At 32.4% G+C, this 19,661-nt stretch overlaps 2 protein-coding genes across 2 annotated transcripts; both read left to right on the forward strand.

The window, feature by feature from the left end:
* The first annotated feature begins 263 nt into the window (after positions 1-263).
* On the forward strand, positions 264-1,904 carry LOC127102371 (beta-glucosidase 24-like). Its single transcript, XM_051039743.1, has one exon. It carries the CDS (start codon positions 264-266, stop codon positions 1,902-1,904), a length of 1,641 nt encoding a protein of 546 aa, XP_050895700.1.
* Positions 1,905-6,475: 4,571 nt separating this feature from the next.
* On the forward strand, positions 6,476-8,116 carry LOC127102372 (beta-glucosidase 24-like). Its single transcript, XM_051039744.1, has one exon. It carries the CDS (start codon positions 6,476-6,478, stop codon positions 8,114-8,116), a length of 1,641 nt encoding a protein of 546 aa, XP_050895701.1.
* Positions 8,117-19,661: the final 11,545 nt, after the last annotated feature.

The raw sequence follows: 19,661 nt of genomic DNA on the forward strand, positions 1-19,661 counted from the left end.
AAAATATCACAGTGATCATGAAACAAGTGACAACTTTATCTAATTGGAAAGTCTATAAATAATAAGATTTGTATTCATATGATTCAAAGAACTCTAAAAAGAATACAATCATAGATTTTCGCTGTAACATTTTTAATTGTTTTAAAAAACAACAATTATCATCTTACAAGTTGTCATGCACATAAAAATCTAGTACAAATTTGTTTTCCTCTTCCTACTGAGTAATTGTGATTTATTATCAAACTCCAAAAAAATATCTTTGAATGCAGAAAATATACATTATGTCATCTTTGAGAATTTCTAAAATTGTTCTTGCAATCTTGTCGTTTGTTTGGATTTCCAACATTTCCACCCATGCACAAGTTATATTTCCCTTGAAGAAAACATTTGAGTTTCGTCAATCACTTTCTTCACAGATTGGAGAATGGGCTACAAATAATACATATGACTCTATATTAAAATTCATAAATTCACCAAGTTTTCCGAGTCGAGGATCATTTCCAAATGGCTTTTTGTTTGGCGCTGGATCTTCTGCCCTTCAGATTGAAGGAGCGCAACATGAAGGAGGAAGAGGACTTGGTATATGGGATGATATAATTGAGCATAAAAAAGGTGTGTATTTAGATATGGATAAGTTTTCCAAAAAGATTGAACATTATAAGCGTTATAAGGAGGATGTGCAACTTTTAAAGAAACTTGGAGTAAACTCTTACAGAATGTCCATCTCTTGGAATAGAGTAATGCCAAATGGAACTTTGGAAGGAGGTATAAATCAAGAAGGTATCAACTTCTACAACAATTTGATCAACGAGTTGCTAAAAAATGGTATTGAACCTTTTGTGACTATCATGCACTTTGACTATCCATTAGCTCTTCAAGAAAAACTCGGTGGCTTCTTAAATCACTCCATTGTGACACATTTCAAGGATTTTAGTGAACTCTTATTCAAAACATATGGAGATCGGGTGAAACATTGGACTACAATCAATGAGGGAGAGGTCACAGCTGTATTTCAATACATGCACAATATTGATAATATGTCTGTTGAGGCATGCCCAACTAAAGGTAGAATATGTACAGAAGCATACATTATACTTCATAATTTCCTCATTGCCCATGCTACATCATCAGATTTATACAAAACAAAATTTCAAGCAATACAAGGGGGGGAAATTGGAATTGCCCTTTCATCAGGAAGTTATGTTCCCTACAGCTCTAATCCGGAGGATGTGGCTGCTGCTAAAAGACTAATGGATTTCTATTGGGGATGGGTTTTAGATCCAATTTTCCATGGAGACTATCCACAAATAATGAGAAAGCTAGTGGGGAACAGGCTACCCAAATTTACAAAAAAGGATAAAAAAATGTTAAATGGAAGCACAGACTTTATCGGGATCAATTATTATACTTCTCACTTTGCTAGATATGAATCAAATAGAACCAAAGTTTTTGGTGATAATTTTGATGCCTTAGCCATGTCAGAAGTTTCTAACATCGAAGGAAAAACTCTAGGTTACATCGATCAATACGGTTTAAACTTTGTCTACCCTGAAGGATTATATGACTTCTTACTTTATATTAAGAAAAATTACCAAAATCCAAAAGTCTACATAACGGAAAATGGCATTGCTTCTTTCAAAACCCCAAATCCATTAAAGGACGAACATCGAGTTGCTTACATTGCTTCACATATTAACGCGACCAAAGCAGCCATAGATGCTGGTGTAAACGTTCATGGTTACTTTGCCTGGGCAGCTTTTGATACATTTGAATTTCAAGCAGGCTATTCTAGAAATTGGGGGCTTTATCATGTCGATTTTAATGATAGTCTAAAGCGTATACCAACTGACGCAGCTAATTGGTATAGCAAGTATTTGACAGATGAATTTAGTTATCTAAACTAAAAATTAAAGTATATGAATACAAATGGATAACATGGAAAGCAATCCCGTTGAAAAATTATCATTTATAACACGATGATTATTTAATTTGTTTGTTTGGATATTATTTAAATACTCATATTTATGATTTTGATTAGCATAGATACTAGTACGATTCACGTGTTAATGTTCACTCGTGTAAAAATTCAAAGAATGTGTAAGCAATTTTGCGCTAAAATATATTGTAAACTCGTTGTTTACCAAAGTTAAACAAAAATTTATTTATTTTAAGTGATTTCATGTATGTGAAGAATTTATTACCCATTCCGTGTAGCTATTAGAGTGAATTGTTAAATACTTCAAAATCGTAAGCTTAGCTTTCTAGCACAGGTGTTATATGCATTAGACCACTTTATAGCTCCTGACAATAAAAACAATCATGCGTACATTTTTGTTCATATAAGTTACTTTTAAATGAAATATTATGAAGCCATTGTGGCAAATGACCATTCATAACATTATTCTCTTTCACATTTTGTCGTATTGCTCATCTAAATGTTATATTCATCCTAATTATCTAAATTGAGTTTTTAATCATATGAAAATTCTATAGCTATTGAACATCCAAAACTAGAACACACGTAATTTTTTTTTAATTTTTAATAATATATTTAAGTGGACTTTGATTTGAATTAATTTTGCATTTTGGGTACTTATATCTAGCCGTTTTAATGGGTAACAAAGAATATTACTACTAATTACTATTGATTATTTATTTGTATTGTTGATTGTCTCATTTGTAGACAATTTTAAATCTAATTAATTTTATTTTCTAAATTAAAAGTAATACTATTTAATGTTCTGTCAAAGAGATGTGAAAGACTAATTAGAAATAGAAATGGAAAAATATATCTCCATAATACTCTTCCTTTAATGTCCATTGAAGAAGTGTCTTGATAAAATCTTACAAAAAAAAGTAGGACAAAAATCAGAGTGAATATAAAAGAAAAGTGCAACATCAATTTATAGGAAATTTGGATTGTTAAAAAAATCTTACAAAGAATTAAAAATGATACAAAACCATTGTGAAGATAAAATGGTGGATAATTTATTTATACCTCTTCTTCACGCACAATATAATTTCTCATATGTGGAGACTAATCTTCCCGAAATCATTTTGATTATGCGGTGACTTTGAAAAATTACGGTTATATATCCTTTAATATATTCTTTTTCAGATTAGCAACCCAATCAATATCATACTCATTGAATTATTGATAAAAAATTTATGTTGAAGCAAGGTCGTCAGTTTCATATAAGTATCAAATCATAGACCTCAACCAAAACAAACTCACGACTTATTTCATATTGTGCTAAAAATCTACATATCCATGATAACAAATTATATGCTTGATGGGTCGGATAAAGTTTTGAAAAAAAACACTAATGTGGCTATGATAGAATTTCCTTTTTCATAATGGACAACCATCCGTTCTAGAGAGGATGGAAGTTCATGACTAGGGCATCATGTGTAAAAAATATTGACTATAAAGAAAAATTCTATTTGGTTTTCTTGGAAACTCTTTGTATGGTTACTCATGAGGCTCTTTGTTCATTATATATTTTGGACTTACATGAGATGAATGTTAAAATTGTACTTCGTAATAAAAATATTAATGAAATAATATGGTATAACCACGAGAAACTTTATGCCAATAGAAAAAAAGTAGATGGTTTGAAAATTAATAAAATTCTTTTGAGTTAATAACGATATCTCCTTAGAGATACCACATCGTCATGCAACTTAATTGTCTCACTTGGTTTTGAGATGAATATTATAATATTAATTGTCATATTTATTTTTAAGATAAGTATTTTAAAGTTAGTTGTCTTATTCGATTTTGAGATGAATAAGAGGAAAAATTATGGGTATTATAAAGTATGTGGGAGTAAATTTATGTTTCTTATATAACCTATCGGTTTTATTCTATTAAGTGGAGTTTTTTTTTCACGTGAAACCAAGAAGTCTCTAATTAAAATTTACCGTGCAAGATCTTGGGGACACCTTAGTTATTTTGATATTTAGATATTATTCTCATGGTATCCTTTGAATATCGCAAAAGAGTTTAAATCATTAAGGTTGAAAGTAAATTCGACATGAAATAAAATAAACTTTAGGACATGTCAATTATAAACGGAAACTATTAGGTCTCATTTATATCTACCTTAAAGTAAATTATGAAAATTTAAAATTTTGAGCATTCTCCTATGCTTAGGTTGTGAGAATTTTATATATGATTTTATTTATATGTATATAATTTGAACAAATCAATATTTAATTGCTTAAATAAATAAAAAAGCAACCACGAGGATTGTTATAGAGAACAAAAGAGTTTTTGCTCATAAATCGAAGATCTAACAACGGGGAGATCATTAGTATATTCAACTCAAATCTTTTAATAGTCAAATAGACATTCTAATATGATAAAAATAAAGGTAAGTATTTACATCACACAGTTACAATTCACTACAAAGTTTTTAAAGACCACTCAAGTTATGTTGTGTTGTAAGACAATCATATGGTGTTTCAGTAAAAGATTTTAAAAATTCCATTGACAAATAAGTTATTATTCTTGAAATAGAATATATACAAATAAAAGTTATGATAAGAGACTCAATCATCAAAGACTTGACATATAACATCTTTCATATGATTCTTGTCACTGAGAATGTCTTGGATTAGTGAGAGACACTACTTATTAATGTTTTATATTATTGTTTCCATATCAATATAGACTTTATGTTAAGATTATCTGCAAAAATAGAGTTTACGAGGTTATTATTGTTATAACCATTTCTGTGTTGTTTGTGCAAATAATAAATTTGCAAACTTCAATTTGATCTCAATAAAGATTTCAGTTTGAATAGTTAGAAATAAGCATTATTCAGATATTACATTACGTGAAATTTTCATGTCATTCATCTATATCGATATATGTCATCAAGTAAATTGATGTGGTGGTTGTCGGAGTCCTGTCACATTATATGTCAGTGACGAAAGTTGCGGTTGTTCCATTATTGATATATGAGTTTGACTAGATTGTAAAGTCGAAATCTACCGATAAATATCATTTGGATGCATGCCTAAAGAACTCTAATATAATTATTAAGATATATTGCCCAAATGGGAGATTGTTGGGATATTTTTTATATAATATTATTTAATTATTATATTCCAATAATTATTATATGGGTATATATATTTATATTAATTATTATCAAATTAAGAAACTTAGTTTATTAAATGGTTAAATAAAGTTAAAAAGAGTAATTACATTTTTATTTAGTAATTAATTAATTTGTTGGATATGAGCTGAAATATGATTGACTGTCAAGATAACTCATTTCAAAATAATGGAAACCCTAATTGTCCATCACTCAATATATAGGTTACGATCCTTAATATATCGTATAACATGCATATTATCTCTTCTTTCAATCTGAAGAGTATTCAAAGTATTATGACTACCAGTTGAGGATAGTCCACAAACCATCAAGTGTCGGTCACTTGTCTATCACTACTAAGGAAAACACTTATCACAACAGTTGCAAAAGGGATACCACGACGTTGAATTTAATGAGCTGAATTTAATGACACTTGTTAGCTCCTAGGTTATAAATAAACGGTTTAGGATCCAAAATAGGTCTAGCAAAAATATATTAATAAATTTGATGAGTTATTTGTCATTGTTTTTCCTATTAAAATATTCACTTACATTTGAATAATATTTAATACTAATTATTTTCTAAATAGTAAATAATATCAATAAATTAATTTTTAATTTATTTTCAAATATCAAGTTTAAAATTTCAATATGTTTCTTGTATATGTACGTAAATTTATAAAAATGTTTTATTTTATATTTTAACAATTTGTTTGTTTGTATATAAAAAAATTAGCTACTGATGTTAAAAATTGCAAAATAAAGAAAATAAGTTTGTGGAACTAGACCCAGATTCAATGAAAATAGAAAAATGACACCTACGAATATAAATTCATAATATACGAGAATTTTAACCATATATTGGAAATTTTGTAACAAAGGCCAATAAAATGATAAAAATAATATTATTTTTTTTTTTTTAAATTTAACTTTTTTTTCCTATGCAAGGATGTACTTTTACAATGCATGTTTAATGTGACAAAATTAATTTTTTATATGTTCTAAAATGTGGTAATGTGTTAATGCGTGTGGTGCAAAGTCGTTATTCATGAAAATATAACATCAAAAAAAGTAATGGTCGGGTACTTACAATAAATTTATTACATTGAAAATATCACAGTGATCATGAAACAAGTGACAACTTTATCTAATTGGAAAGTCTATAAATAATAAGATTTGTATTCATATGATTCAAAGAACTCTAAAAAGAATACAATCATAGATTTTCGCTGTAACATTTTTAATTGTTTTAAAAAACAACAATTATCATCTTACAAGTTGTCATGCACATAAAAATCTAGTATAAATTTGTTTTCCTCTTCCTACTGAGTAATTGTGATTTATTATCAAACTCCAAAAAAATATCTTTGAATGCAGAAAATATACATTATGTCATCTTTGAGAATTTCTAAAATTGTTCTTGCAATCTTGTCGTTTGTTTGGATTTCCAACATTTCCACCCATGCACAAGTTATATTTCCCTTGAAGAAAACATTTGAGTTTCGTCAATCACTTTCTTCACAGATTGGAGAATGGGCTACAAATAATACATATGACTCTATATTAAAATTCATAAATTCACCAAGTTTTCCGAGTCGAGGATCATTTCCAAATGGCTTTTTGTTTGGCGCTGGATCTTCTGCCCTTCAGATTGAAGGAGCACAACATGAAGGAGGAAGAGGACTTGGTATATGGGATGATATAATTGAGCATAAAAAAGGAGTGTATTTAGATGTGGATAAGTTTTCCAAAAAGATTGAACATTATAAGCGTTATAAGGAGGATGTGCAACTTTTAAAGAAACTTGGAGTAAACTCTTACAGAATGTCCATCTCTTGGAATAGAGTAATGCCAAATGGAACCTTGGAAGGAGGTATAAATCAAGAAGGTATCAACTTCTACAACAATTTGATCAACGAGTTGCTAAAAAATGGTATTGAACCTTTTGTGACTATCATGCACTTTGACGATCCATTAGCTCTTCAAGAAAAACTCGGTGGCTTCTTAAATCACTCCATTGTGACACATTTCAAGGATTTTAGTGAACTCTTATTCAAAACATATGGAGATCGGGTGAAACATTGGACTACAATCAATGAGGGAGAGGTCACAGCTGTATTTCAATACATGCACAATATTGATAATATGTCTGTTGAGGCATGCCCAACTAAAGGTAGAATATGTACAGAAGCATACATTATACTTCATAATTTCCTCATTGCCCATGCTACATCATCAAATTTATACAAAACAAAATTTCAAGCAATACAAGGGGGGGAAATTGGAATTGCCCTTTCATCAGGAAGTTATGTTCCCTACAGCTCTAATCCGGAGGATGTGGCTGCTGCTAAAAGACTAACGGATTTCTATTGGGGATGGGTTTTAGATCCAATTTTCCATGGAGACTATCCACAAATAATGAGAAAGCTAGTGGGGAACAGGCTACCCAAATTTACAAAAAAGGATAAAAAAATGTTAAATGGAAGCACAGACTTTATCGGGATCAATTATTATACTTCTCACTTTGCTAGATATGAATCAAATAGAACCAAAGTTTTTGGTGATAATTTTGATGCCTTAGCCATGTCAGAAGTTTCTAACATCGAAGGAAAAACTCTAGGTTACATCGATCAATACGGTTTAAACTTTGTCTATCCTGAAGGATTATACGACTTCTTACTTTATATTAAGAAAAATTACCAAAATCCAAAAGTCTACATAACGGAAAATGGCATTGCTTCTTTCAAAACCCCAAATCCATTAAAGGACGAACATCGAGTTGCTTACATTGCTTCACATATTAACGCGACCAAAGCAGCCATAGATGCTGGTGTAAACGTTCGTGGTTACTTTGCCTGGGCAGCTTTTGATACATTTGAATTTCAAGCAGGCTATTCTAGAAATTGGGGGCTTTATCATGTCGATTTTAATGATAGTCTAAAGCGTATACCAACTGACGCAGCTAATTGGTATAGCAAGTATTTGACAGATGAATTTAGTTATCTAAACTAAAAAATAAAGTATATCAATACAAATGGATAACATGGAAAACAATCCCGTTGAAAAATTATCATTTATAACACGATGATTATTTAATTTGTTTGTTTGGAAATTATTTAAATACTCATATTTATGATTTTGATTAGCGTAGATACTAGTACGATTCACGTGTTAATGTTCACTCGTGTAAAAATTCAAAGAATGTGTAAGCAATTTTGCGCTAAAATATATTGTAAACTCGTTGTTTACCAAAGTTAAACAAAAATTTATTTATTTTAAGTGATTTCATGTATGTGAAGAATTTATTACCCATTCCGTGTAGCTATTAGAGTAAATTGTTAAATACTTCAAAATCGTAAGCTTAGCTTTCTAGCACAGGTGTTATATGCATTAGACCACTTTATAGCTCCTGACAATAAAAACAATCATGCGTACATTTTTGTTCATATAAGTTACTTTTAAATGAAATATTATGAAGCCATTGTGGCAAATGACCATTCATAACATTATTCTCTTTCACATTTTGTCGTATTGCTCATCTAAATGTTATATTCATCCTAATTATCTAAATTGAGTTTTTAATCATATGAAAATTCTATAGCTATTGAACATCCAAAACTAGAACACACGTCATTTTTTTTTATTTTTAATAATATATTTAAGTGGACTTTGATTTGAATTAATTTTGCATTTTGGGTACTTATATCTAGCCGTTTTAATGGGTAACAAAGAATATTACTACTAATTACTATTGATTATTTATTTGTATTGTTGATTGTCTCATTTGTAGACAATTTTAAATCTAATTAATTTTATTTTCTAAATTAAAAGTAATACTATTTAATGTTCTGTCAAAGAGATGTGAAAGACTAATTAGAAATAGAAATGGAAAAATATATCTCCATAATACTCTTCCTTTAATGTCCATTGAAGAAGTGTCTTGATAAAATCTTACAAAAAAAAGTAGGACAAAAATCAGAGTGAATATAAAAGAAAAGTGCAACATCAATTATAGGAAATCTGGATTGTTAAAAAAATCTTACAAAGAATTAAAAATGATACAAAACCATTGTGAAGATAAAATGGTGGATAATTTATTTATACCTCTTCTTCACGCACAATATAATTTCTCATATGTGGAGACTAATCTTCCCGAAATCATTTTGATTATGGGGTGACTTTGAAAAATTACGGTTATATATCCTTTAATATATTCTTTTTCAGATTAGCAACCCAATCAATATCAAACTCATTGAATTATTGATAAAAAATTTATGTTGAAGCAAGGTCGTCAGTTTCATATAAGTATCAAATCATAGACCTCAAACAAAACAAACTCACGACTTATTTCATATTGTGCTAAAAATCTACATATCCATGATAACAAACTATACGCTTGATGGGTCGGATAAAATTTTGAAAAAAAACACTAATGTGGCTATGATAGAGTTTCCTTTTTCATAATGGACAACCATCCGTTCTAGAGAGAATGGAAGTTCATGACTAGGGCATCATGTGTAAAAAATATTGTCTATGAAGAAAAATTCTATTTGGTTTTCTTGGAAACTCTTTGTATTTTGGAAACTCATGAGGCTCTTTGTTCATTATATATTTTGGACAAATATTAATGAAATAATATGGTATAGCCACGAGAAAATTTATGCCAATAGAAAAAAAGTAGATGGTTTGAAAATTAATAAAATTCTTTTGATTTAATAAAGCTATCTCTTTAGCGATGCCACATAGGCATGCAACTTAATTGTCTCACTTGATTTTGAGATGAATATTATAATATTAATTGTTATATTTATTTTTAAGATAAGTATTTTAAAGTTAATTGTCTTATTCGGTTTTGAGATGAATAAGAGGAAAATTTATGGGTATTATAAAGTTTGTGGGAGTAAATTTATGTTTCTTATATAACCTATCGGTTTTATTGTATTAAGTGGAGTTTTTCTTTTCACGTGAAACCAAGAAGTCTCTAATTAAAATTTAGCATGAAAGATCTTGGGGACACCACGATTATTTTGAAATTTAGATATTATTCTCATGGTATCCTTTGAATATCACAAAAGAGTTTAAATCATTAATGTTGAAAGTAAATTCGACATGAAATAAAATAAACTTTAGGACATGTCAATTATAAACGGAGACTATTAGGTCCCATTTATATCTACCTTAAAGTAAATATGAAAATTTAAAATTTTGAGCATTCTCCTATGCTTAGGTTGTGAGAATTTTATATATGATTTTATTTATATGTATATGGAAAATGTGTATATTTGAACAAATCAATATTTAATTGCTTAAATAAATAAAAAAGCAACCATGAGGATTGTTAATCTAGAACAAATGATAATTCATAACATTATTCTCTTTCCCATTTTGCCGTATTGCTCATCTAAATGTTATATTCATCCTAATTATCTAAATTGAGTTTTTAATCATATGAAAATTCTATAGATATTGAACATCCAAAATTAGAATGCATGTCATTTTTTTATTTTTTATAATATATTTAAGTGGACTTTGATTTGAATTAATTTTGCATTTTCGGTACTTATATCTTGCCATTTTAATGGGTAACAAAAAATATTCCTACTAATTACTATTGATTATTTATTTTTATTGTTGATTGTCTCATTTGTAGACAATTTTAAATCTAATTAATTTTATTTTCTAAATTAAAAGTAATACTAACTAATGTTCTGTCAAAGAGATGTGAAAGACATTGAAGAAGTGTCTTGATAAAATCTTTTTATAGGAAAAATCAGAGTAAACATAAAAGAAAAGTGCAACATCATTTTATAGGAAATATGGATTGTTAAAAAAATCATACCAAGAATTAAAAATGTAACAACCCGTATAATATATATATCTAGAATAATATCATACAACTGTTATTAATTGGTACTGATCCAACATAAGTGCCTAATGGCATCAATATATACACATGTCCAAACTAAAAACATAAATGGGACATGTTATACAATAGTGTCTAAAAAATAAAAATTTAAGAACTATGTACAATATCTTCATTGTACACAACACCACAACGGAAGATCACGATAATCATCGTCCCTTGAAACATCCGTAGTCAGCTTCTCTTGAATTCAACCTGCAAGGAATACTAGAAAAATAACAACAATAATGGGATGAGATAATAATCTCAGTGAGTTCTCCTATCCTATGGGTCTACTCGGCTCTACAGGGTTTTCTAATCAATTCTAACTCAAGTATTCACCTTCTGTTACTGGTGCATCATTCGCACCTTGTTACTAGGACATGAGTATCTGAGGGGTAATCGCTATGTATGGGAACATGTTACTTGAGTGCATCCACTCAACAAAATCACTATTTGGATGCACGAAACATCAATCCCCAAGCGGACTTACGTCTAATCCAGGCCCGGTTCATGCATGCTCGTATTGTTCGACTTTCGTTGTGGATATCGGGTCCTCTATAAGTTCCAAACTCATTTCAAGCGACCGTCACCCGTATGGGACTCTAACCCACTTAGGGTATCTTTCACCGTTTGGGACTCTAACCCACTTAGGTGTCCACCTTTCCCCCACGTCCGCCATGGTTAGGGCTCAAACCCAATTGAGGTACGAATCATTGGTGCCACATCCTCACTTACCGCTTTACCTAAGCCTTTGAAGTGGTATGTGCACCACCAAAACTAATTCCAAATACGTGATTAATTCACAATAATAAATAGGACTTTTGGAGCAACGCTCCTAACCAAAATAGGACTTTTGGAACAAAAGTTCCTCACCAAAATATCAAACAAATCTCATGATATCATATCAATTCTCATGGCATCATAACATAATCCATTCTCATTACATAAAAACACACATGTTCCATACAAAGCATATTGATTCATTTATCAGGTGAATACTTGTCCACGATACACACCTAGGTACCGTTGCATCCAAGCATCACCGTATATTCATTTCCATAATCTAGATTATCTTTCTAAGTTATTAATCAAGTTACTCTCCCAGGTTTCCTCACTCATCTTTTTAAGGTTTTTAATCATGTTATTTCACAATCAAATATAACAACAATGTTTAACATTCATCATAATGTAATTCATAGAATTTGTAAGGCACATAATATACTATAACATGGTATAATAATGATAGTGTTTTACGTTATCTTTCTAACACATCCGTCCGCGTCCAAAACGGAGTTATAACACTCAAATAATCTAACACACTAATTTAATCGAGAATATAAGTTAACACTTGTTCCTTACACAAATATTCAACAACAAGAGCTTAGCCTAGTGGTAAGGCTTGGTCCATACTAAGGAGGTCCTGGGTTTGAACCTCATTGGTTACATATTTTAATTTATCAAAGAATTATTTCATGTTAATTGATTGATCAAATGAATCGATTAAATGGGAGATTTCTCATAAAATTTCATTAAACCAATCGATTGGAACTGCATATTCACAAAAATACAAATGACCAATCCATTAAATATAGGAAGCCAATCGATTGTAAGGAAGGCCCAATCGATTGGCTCATTGATTGGCCTGGAAGAGAGCCCATGACCAATCGATTGGTCCATGCTATTTTTCAACAACACCTCCCTTAAACTTCCATTTTCCACCTACATAAATTTCCAGAAACATATATCTTCTACACACTCTTTCTTCCACTAGTAATCATGACCACCAATTCTAAAACATAAGTCATGATAAACTCACACTAAACAAAACCTCTACACTTCATGCTTCTACAAGCTTATGAAACATGTAACCATGATAACAACAACAACATTCAACCATAGGTTAAACACCACAATCATAGAATACATGGGTGAATCATTCATTCATTAAGCTTTCATGACTAAGATAGAACATATATCATGGATCATTACCAACTATCATTTGATTTCATCATAAACCCTAGTTTATATTCCATGGAAGTTCTAACTAGAACTCACCTTGAAGATGAAGATGCATATGAATATGGTGAGAAGAATATGAGATGATGTTGGTGAAAATGATGATCCTCCATGTATTTTATTCTTTTTCCTCCAAGCTCTTCTTTCCTTTTTCTCTCTTCTTCTTTCTTCTCTTTTCTTTTCTTTTCTTTTCTTTTCCTGATAACTCTCCTTCTCCCTTCTTCTATAGTTATCCTCTTTTCTTACCAACTTCCACTCTTCTTATCCACCACACATACATATACTATAATATATATATATATATATATATATATATATATATATATATATAATATAATATTAAGTAGTGACATAAAATATCCCAATTGATATTTTGTCTTCTAGTACCAATTGACCAATTATTAATGTTACCAAAATATCTTCTCTTGTACTTAGTAATATTGGTCGGTCTCTTTTATTAATAATTAATTTCTTCAGAGTTCACTGGTTACTCTATTGGTTCCAATTGACAACATTTAGAGCACATAGGAACTCTAATTGTTACAACTGATAATAGATAGAGTACATAGGAACTTAATTGGTCTCAACTGACAACTAATTAAGCATTTAAGGGAATATGGGATATTACATTCTCCCCCCCTTAAATTGAAATTCGCCCCCAAATTTCCTTCACTAAACAAATAAACACTCCTTGTATCAACCTCTTAGACCAACACCTGACTTCTCTTTGATTTCAAATCTTCGACATATTCATTCTTCCAACTTATCCTACTTGGAAAACTTCTCTCTTGTGTGAAGTCTCAATACTTCATGGTCTTAACCATATCCTCATTCCAATATTGGATTAACATTTAAACTTGCTCCCGCTTAATTCATCTGATATATCTCTCTACATCAGTTGGTCACTTTCCTCCTAGAAATCATGACTTCCTTCCTTGCACTAAGTTACCCAAAACAGTACTAGGACCTCACTGACATCCATTAGTAGAACAAACTTCTCACTGATACACAAGGGTTTAAAATACGGCCAGCATCCTCCATAAGATGTACATATACAGGAGCCACGCGACTACAACCATAAAGGTGTATGATATTCAGATTTATCCTGTGCTCAAATGAACTTATCCAAATTAGTTTAACAATATACGGTTCTGGTTACTATATTCCATATCGGATCCTCTTATATGGTTCTGATTCATTCAAGACTTCTGCAGACACATGATCTTGATCAATACCAAAATAACACCATCAAGGAACTTCAAGTCATTAACGAGACACCGCTTCCAAGAAACCTTAAGAAAACTAGACTATAATTGTGAGCTTCCATAATACTCACAGAGTCCCACAACTCGGCCACACATCTTAGGGCGACATTGTAATACTCCAAAATTTACCCTACAATTTTTCCTGGAAGCATGGGATTATGCTTCACACTTCATTGGCATCATACTAGGTCATACTCATTGCATACTGCATTAGTGGCTTGGAAATCAGGTTTTGATTGATCACTCCTTAACAGAAGGAGCCCACACAAAGCAAGATTTAGAATTGGACTTCATTCTCTAAGTATACAAGTCTTATTATGGTCCTCAGTTCATCAGTGAAGGATTCAGAGCTATCAGAGTGTTCATCTGGATTTAATCAGGAAATTAGGGTTTCATGGCTACCTGCAACAGGCAATGCTTGGTTGGAAGTATAGGAGCTCATCCATGTCATGATTGGAGAGGCATCTTGGCCTAGGAAGACTCACAATTATCTCAGAAAGATCCATTGACAAGCAGTGCAATCGGTTCCCGATCAATTTTGCCCTAAAATTAGGGTTTGGTATAAAATCAGTTTATTTCTGATTCTTTGGGTGAAACTCTTTTCCATGGCCCTCCATATGTCCACAAGGGTCTACATACAAAAAAATCAGTTTTTAATTTGAGCCAGAAGTGCTTCAATTGAGCACTGGAATCGGGAATCAGACAGTTTGGGAAAAGTCAACTGTGGCCCCAGAAAAGTCAACTCCTGACTTTTTGAGAGTGGAATCTCAAAATTCATGCCTAGGGGAGCCTACATGTGAAATTTGATCAAGGATGAATCATGGATTTGTCATTTAATCAGGAATTGGAAAAGTTACTTAATTTGGAAATGGTTGAGTTTCCATTTTGGGCAAGTTTTTATGATTTTGCACTCACTTTAAGCCCATCTTCCATCAAGATAAAAGCTCCATTTGAAAATTTCTCCAACATGAAAGTTGTTCCTCTTGTTCCAAGCGTTCTAGAAATATAAAGTTTGCTCCATTTGGATCAAAATTGAGAAAGTTTTGCTTGGTCAAAGTAGGGCATATTTTTAGGACACTTAGAAAAATTTCTAAGTCTAAAAATCTTTAAATTTTGTCAAACTTTTTGGCCAGTCTTCTTGCACCTCAAGGAACCAATTGAAATTATTTTCTTCACAACAATTATACCTTGTCATGTACTCTTTCACCTCCCTTTTGAGTCATCTCATTTGGATCTATGGTTTGAGAGATAAACTCACTTAAAGTTGGTACCATGACTTGAAATTTCCAGGAAAATTTCAAGTTACCTTGGCCAGCCTTGCATTCTTTCAGTTTTGCTCAACTTTAGGCCTCTTTTTAGGTTACTTCTACTCACCATTTCTTTTAACTCTGAACATCAAAGATACTCTCCAATATGCAATCTTTCATATGCCTTTGGAATGAGAATCATAGGATGTTTCATTTGCAAGATATTAACCTTTAAATTCATCACTTAGACCTGATTTTTGTGCCCAGCATTTATGCCTAACTTGCCCAACCAATCTTGCAATGGCGTGACATGATCTTGAGGTCCATTTTCCATCTTCTTCCACTCCCTATTTCCACCCATTCTCAACATGAAACATGCTATACTCCATATTATCTCTCTATTGTTTGCATTATCTCCTCAATTTGTGATTTGCTCATCAAGTTATACTGCCATAAAGTCACCACCTTGAACTGATTTTCTTGCTTGCTGCCAAACCAAACCATGCATGCTGCACAAATGCACCTCCACAGCCAATGTTTTGTTTTCCTTATTTGGCCATACATCATATTTCCACTCACCTAGAAGTCTTGCCAAAATAAGAAACAGCATCTCACGTGCCCTCTTTCCATTTCTAATACACCTCACCAAATGCATCACTTGCTTACCCCATGGATAAACATTACTTCAGAGCCCATTAAGGAGTATTTGACCCACAATACTTAAAGCAAGAAACCCTAAGCATGAAAGGAGGGCGGTGGATTTTTGAGCAAGAAAAGGCAAGGTTCATTAGAAGTCAGCTTTTATTTCTCAGCAAGTTCTTGAGGTGAAGCTTTTGAAGCACCAAGGAAGCATTATTTTCTTCTAGTCTCTCCACAGTCAAGAAGCAGTGGACTAGACTTCCACTAGGTAACTCTCTTGCTCCATTTCCATAGATATTTATTGATACATCTATGCTCATTATCATGTTTGTTTCAATGCTATTCATGTACTTATGCTTACTTCTAAAGCCCTCAGTACGAGGCATTGTTCATGGTGTTGAGTTGTGTTGTTGGTTTTCTGCTCATGCCCGTGTTCATATTGACACCTTGCTGCTAATTTTTCTCCATGAATAAGCTACCATTTCACTTAAAAAGGTTACAACGTTAATCATTGCATTTTGTACTTGAGATCTGGGCTTTGCTTCATGATTTTTGATGCACTATAGTGTTCGTATTTCTGTATTGAAATTGAGAGAAACACACTGCATTTCCTGCATTTTCTGCATGATTATGGTTAGGGTTTGGCTCAAGGAAGAAGATGACTACGTGTCGTCTTGAGAGCCCTTGGATCCATCGCCTCTGTTTTAATCTTGCCCGTCCGTTTTGTTTTGTCTTTTAGTGACTTAAATGAAAGTGACCAATTGATTTATGTTCACATGGCTTTTTTAATTAAAATGTTCATTTAAGTATGTCACGCCTAAATTTAATGGTGGTTTGGATCGTGGGCCTTCGCTGGTTGCTTTTCACACCCCACGTTAATGGCCCATCAACGCATCACTTATTCCCAGTACAGTCATAAATGCTAATACACCCCCATTTTCATGTTCTTTTTTTTAATTCCCAATTTAGTTCTGTTTTGATTTTAATTAATTTAAAATGTTTTCTTTGTTCATAAAAATATCCAAAAATATTTTCCATATTTCTTGATGCCTTACTAAATTTTATTTAATTTTTATTTTCATTTTTATTTAGTATTAATATTTTATTTTAATTATTCATTCTAAGTGGTCCATTTAAGCATACATTAGATTCTTGATTTTATTTTTATAACATAAAATTATTTTTAGCTTCTGATTTTTTGGATTAAGGTTGACCACTTCCCCATGGTCGACCTGACTTTTTCTTAGATTTTTATTTCACATTTTTGATTTATTCTTGATCTATTTTTAACCTAGTTTTGTTGATTGACTTTTGGTTTGACTTCTGTTTTATTTCAATTAATTCATGTACTAATTTTCATTATTTTTAAAATCTTTTTGGGGGATGATGATTTCCTGACCCCACCTTACTCATTTTAATTTTTCATAATATTCCTGATTAATTTGCTATTTATTTGATATTTTTTAAGTTCGCTCGAATTTTCAGTTGACTTCTTTATGATCAATGTTTGATTTAGGGATTGCTTATGGCAATTGAAGAGATCTTTTGATCCTCCCTTGTTCATCTCATAGGCCATGTATTAGAGGCCTTTTATCTTGATTTTATCTGATCCTTACCTCATTTCTTGATTTAATTATTTCAGTGGACCCTTTTTGTGCATCTTTTCATCTGTCTAGTTCATCTGTTATCTGATATACTTGTTTCTTTCATCCATGCTTAGTATTGCTTGATTGTTTAACATGTTCATACATCCCATGCCTTGTTAAATTCTCCGTTATTTCATTCTTTGATTCTTTAATTTGATTATATACATGTTTACTTATCTGATTTGATTGATAACTGTTGCCTACTTGTATGATGATTGAGGCATATATTCTTATTGTTTGATAGCCATGAACCATCCCCATTTGTAACAAATGTACCCCTATCCCATAAAGTGTATAACATATATTCTTTCATTCTTTATTCATCTGTTAATACAAGAATTAAAACGAACATCCGATAATCATTTCAAAACAAGATCAAAAGCTCGATCCAACGTCGAGTAATCATTTTCAAAACTTAACAGAACCAACACTCATTCATCCGTCCTCTTGTAAGCCGATCGCCTCAAGCATCTCCATCTACCTTTATCTGTGGTTCCTCTCCTTGCTCCGTCCGTCAACTCTTGTTCCGTTTAGGTAGCACCCATTAGGTAGAACCCTTTGTATGATAACATTGGTAGAATTCCCTTATTCTTTGCATGCTAACATTAGGTAGATGTTCCCCTTTGTAAATCCTAAGACATAGGTCCACATTGCATGACAACTCTAGCACGGAGCTTCCCGACTTATAGACCTTCCGTGCGTCTCTGATCTTGTGGCATGTCAGTCCGTTCTATTGCAAAGAGGTAACTGCCTAAGACTCGATTCAACGAGGTGCGACACCTACTACTAGGACGTTGAACACATTGCCCACTTTCTTTTGACACAGCTGGTGTCCTCTTTTGTAAGTCCATGTTCAGATGGCAATCCTTAACCCCTAGTTAGCCGAACTACGACAACTCTGATTCTCATGTTCAGATGAGATACGTAGGCACGAGACGCGATGTCTTGCCGAGTTTGACTGAAGACTAACAACTAATCCTTGCTTGCTTTCGCCCGTGCTGTGATTCTCTTCTCTCGCCCTCGTTGCGATCGAGACCTTCCCTTTCTCTTGCCCTAGTTGCAATCGAGATTCTCATTCCAGATGAGATACATAGGCATAAGACGCGATGTCTTATCGAGCACGCTTCTTTCGCCCATAGGTAGCCGAGCTACGAAGACTCTGATTCTCATACTCAGATGAGATACGTAGGCAGTGGATGCGACATCCTTGCAAGTCATTTTATTTGGACCTTCTTTTAGCAGATAGTACCTTAGATATACCTACACCCTTTAGACTAGAACAACAAGAGTGGATACCGTGTGTTGCATTATGCGAAAAACCGGCGGGAAACAAAAACAACAGAGCCTCCACCGTGCGTTATTTATCCCAAAAGAGGGAAAGGAAACGCTCGAAGTAAACCTGGAAAGAACATGGTCTCGCGACCAGAGAGAGATGGGATCGGGAGTCGGTTATGCGAATGGAAGGTATTAGCACCCCTACGCATCCGTCGTACTCGACGGGATCCACGCACAAAAGGAAGGGTAAAGGTTGCTAAACACTGCTCAAACATCACACACACAGGCTGAAAGGAGACACAGGAAAGACAAAAGAAACTAACTCGGCAGGACATCGCATCCTGGGCCTACGTAGGCTGTCAGGCACAGACATCAGAGTCGACGTAGTTAGGGACAGGGGGAAACGTGCTCGCTAGGATGTCGCATCCTATGCATACGTATCTTCTCTGACTGGAGAAGAATCAGAGCACTCGTAGCTCGGCTAACACACGCCAAACAAAACACAAACAGGAAACCGACTGCCAATCGCTGGACTTACGTCAGACTCCAACACAAACAGGCAAA

This window comes from Lathyrus oleraceus, chromosome 7 (genome assembly GCF_024323335.1).
Source record: "Lathyrus oleraceus cultivar Zhongwan6 chromosome 7, CAAS_Psat_ZW6_1.0, whole genome shotgun sequence".
Classification (NCBI taxonomy): domain Eukaryota; kingdom Viridiplantae; phylum Streptophyta; class Magnoliopsida; order Fabales; family Fabaceae; genus Lathyrus; species Lathyrus oleraceus.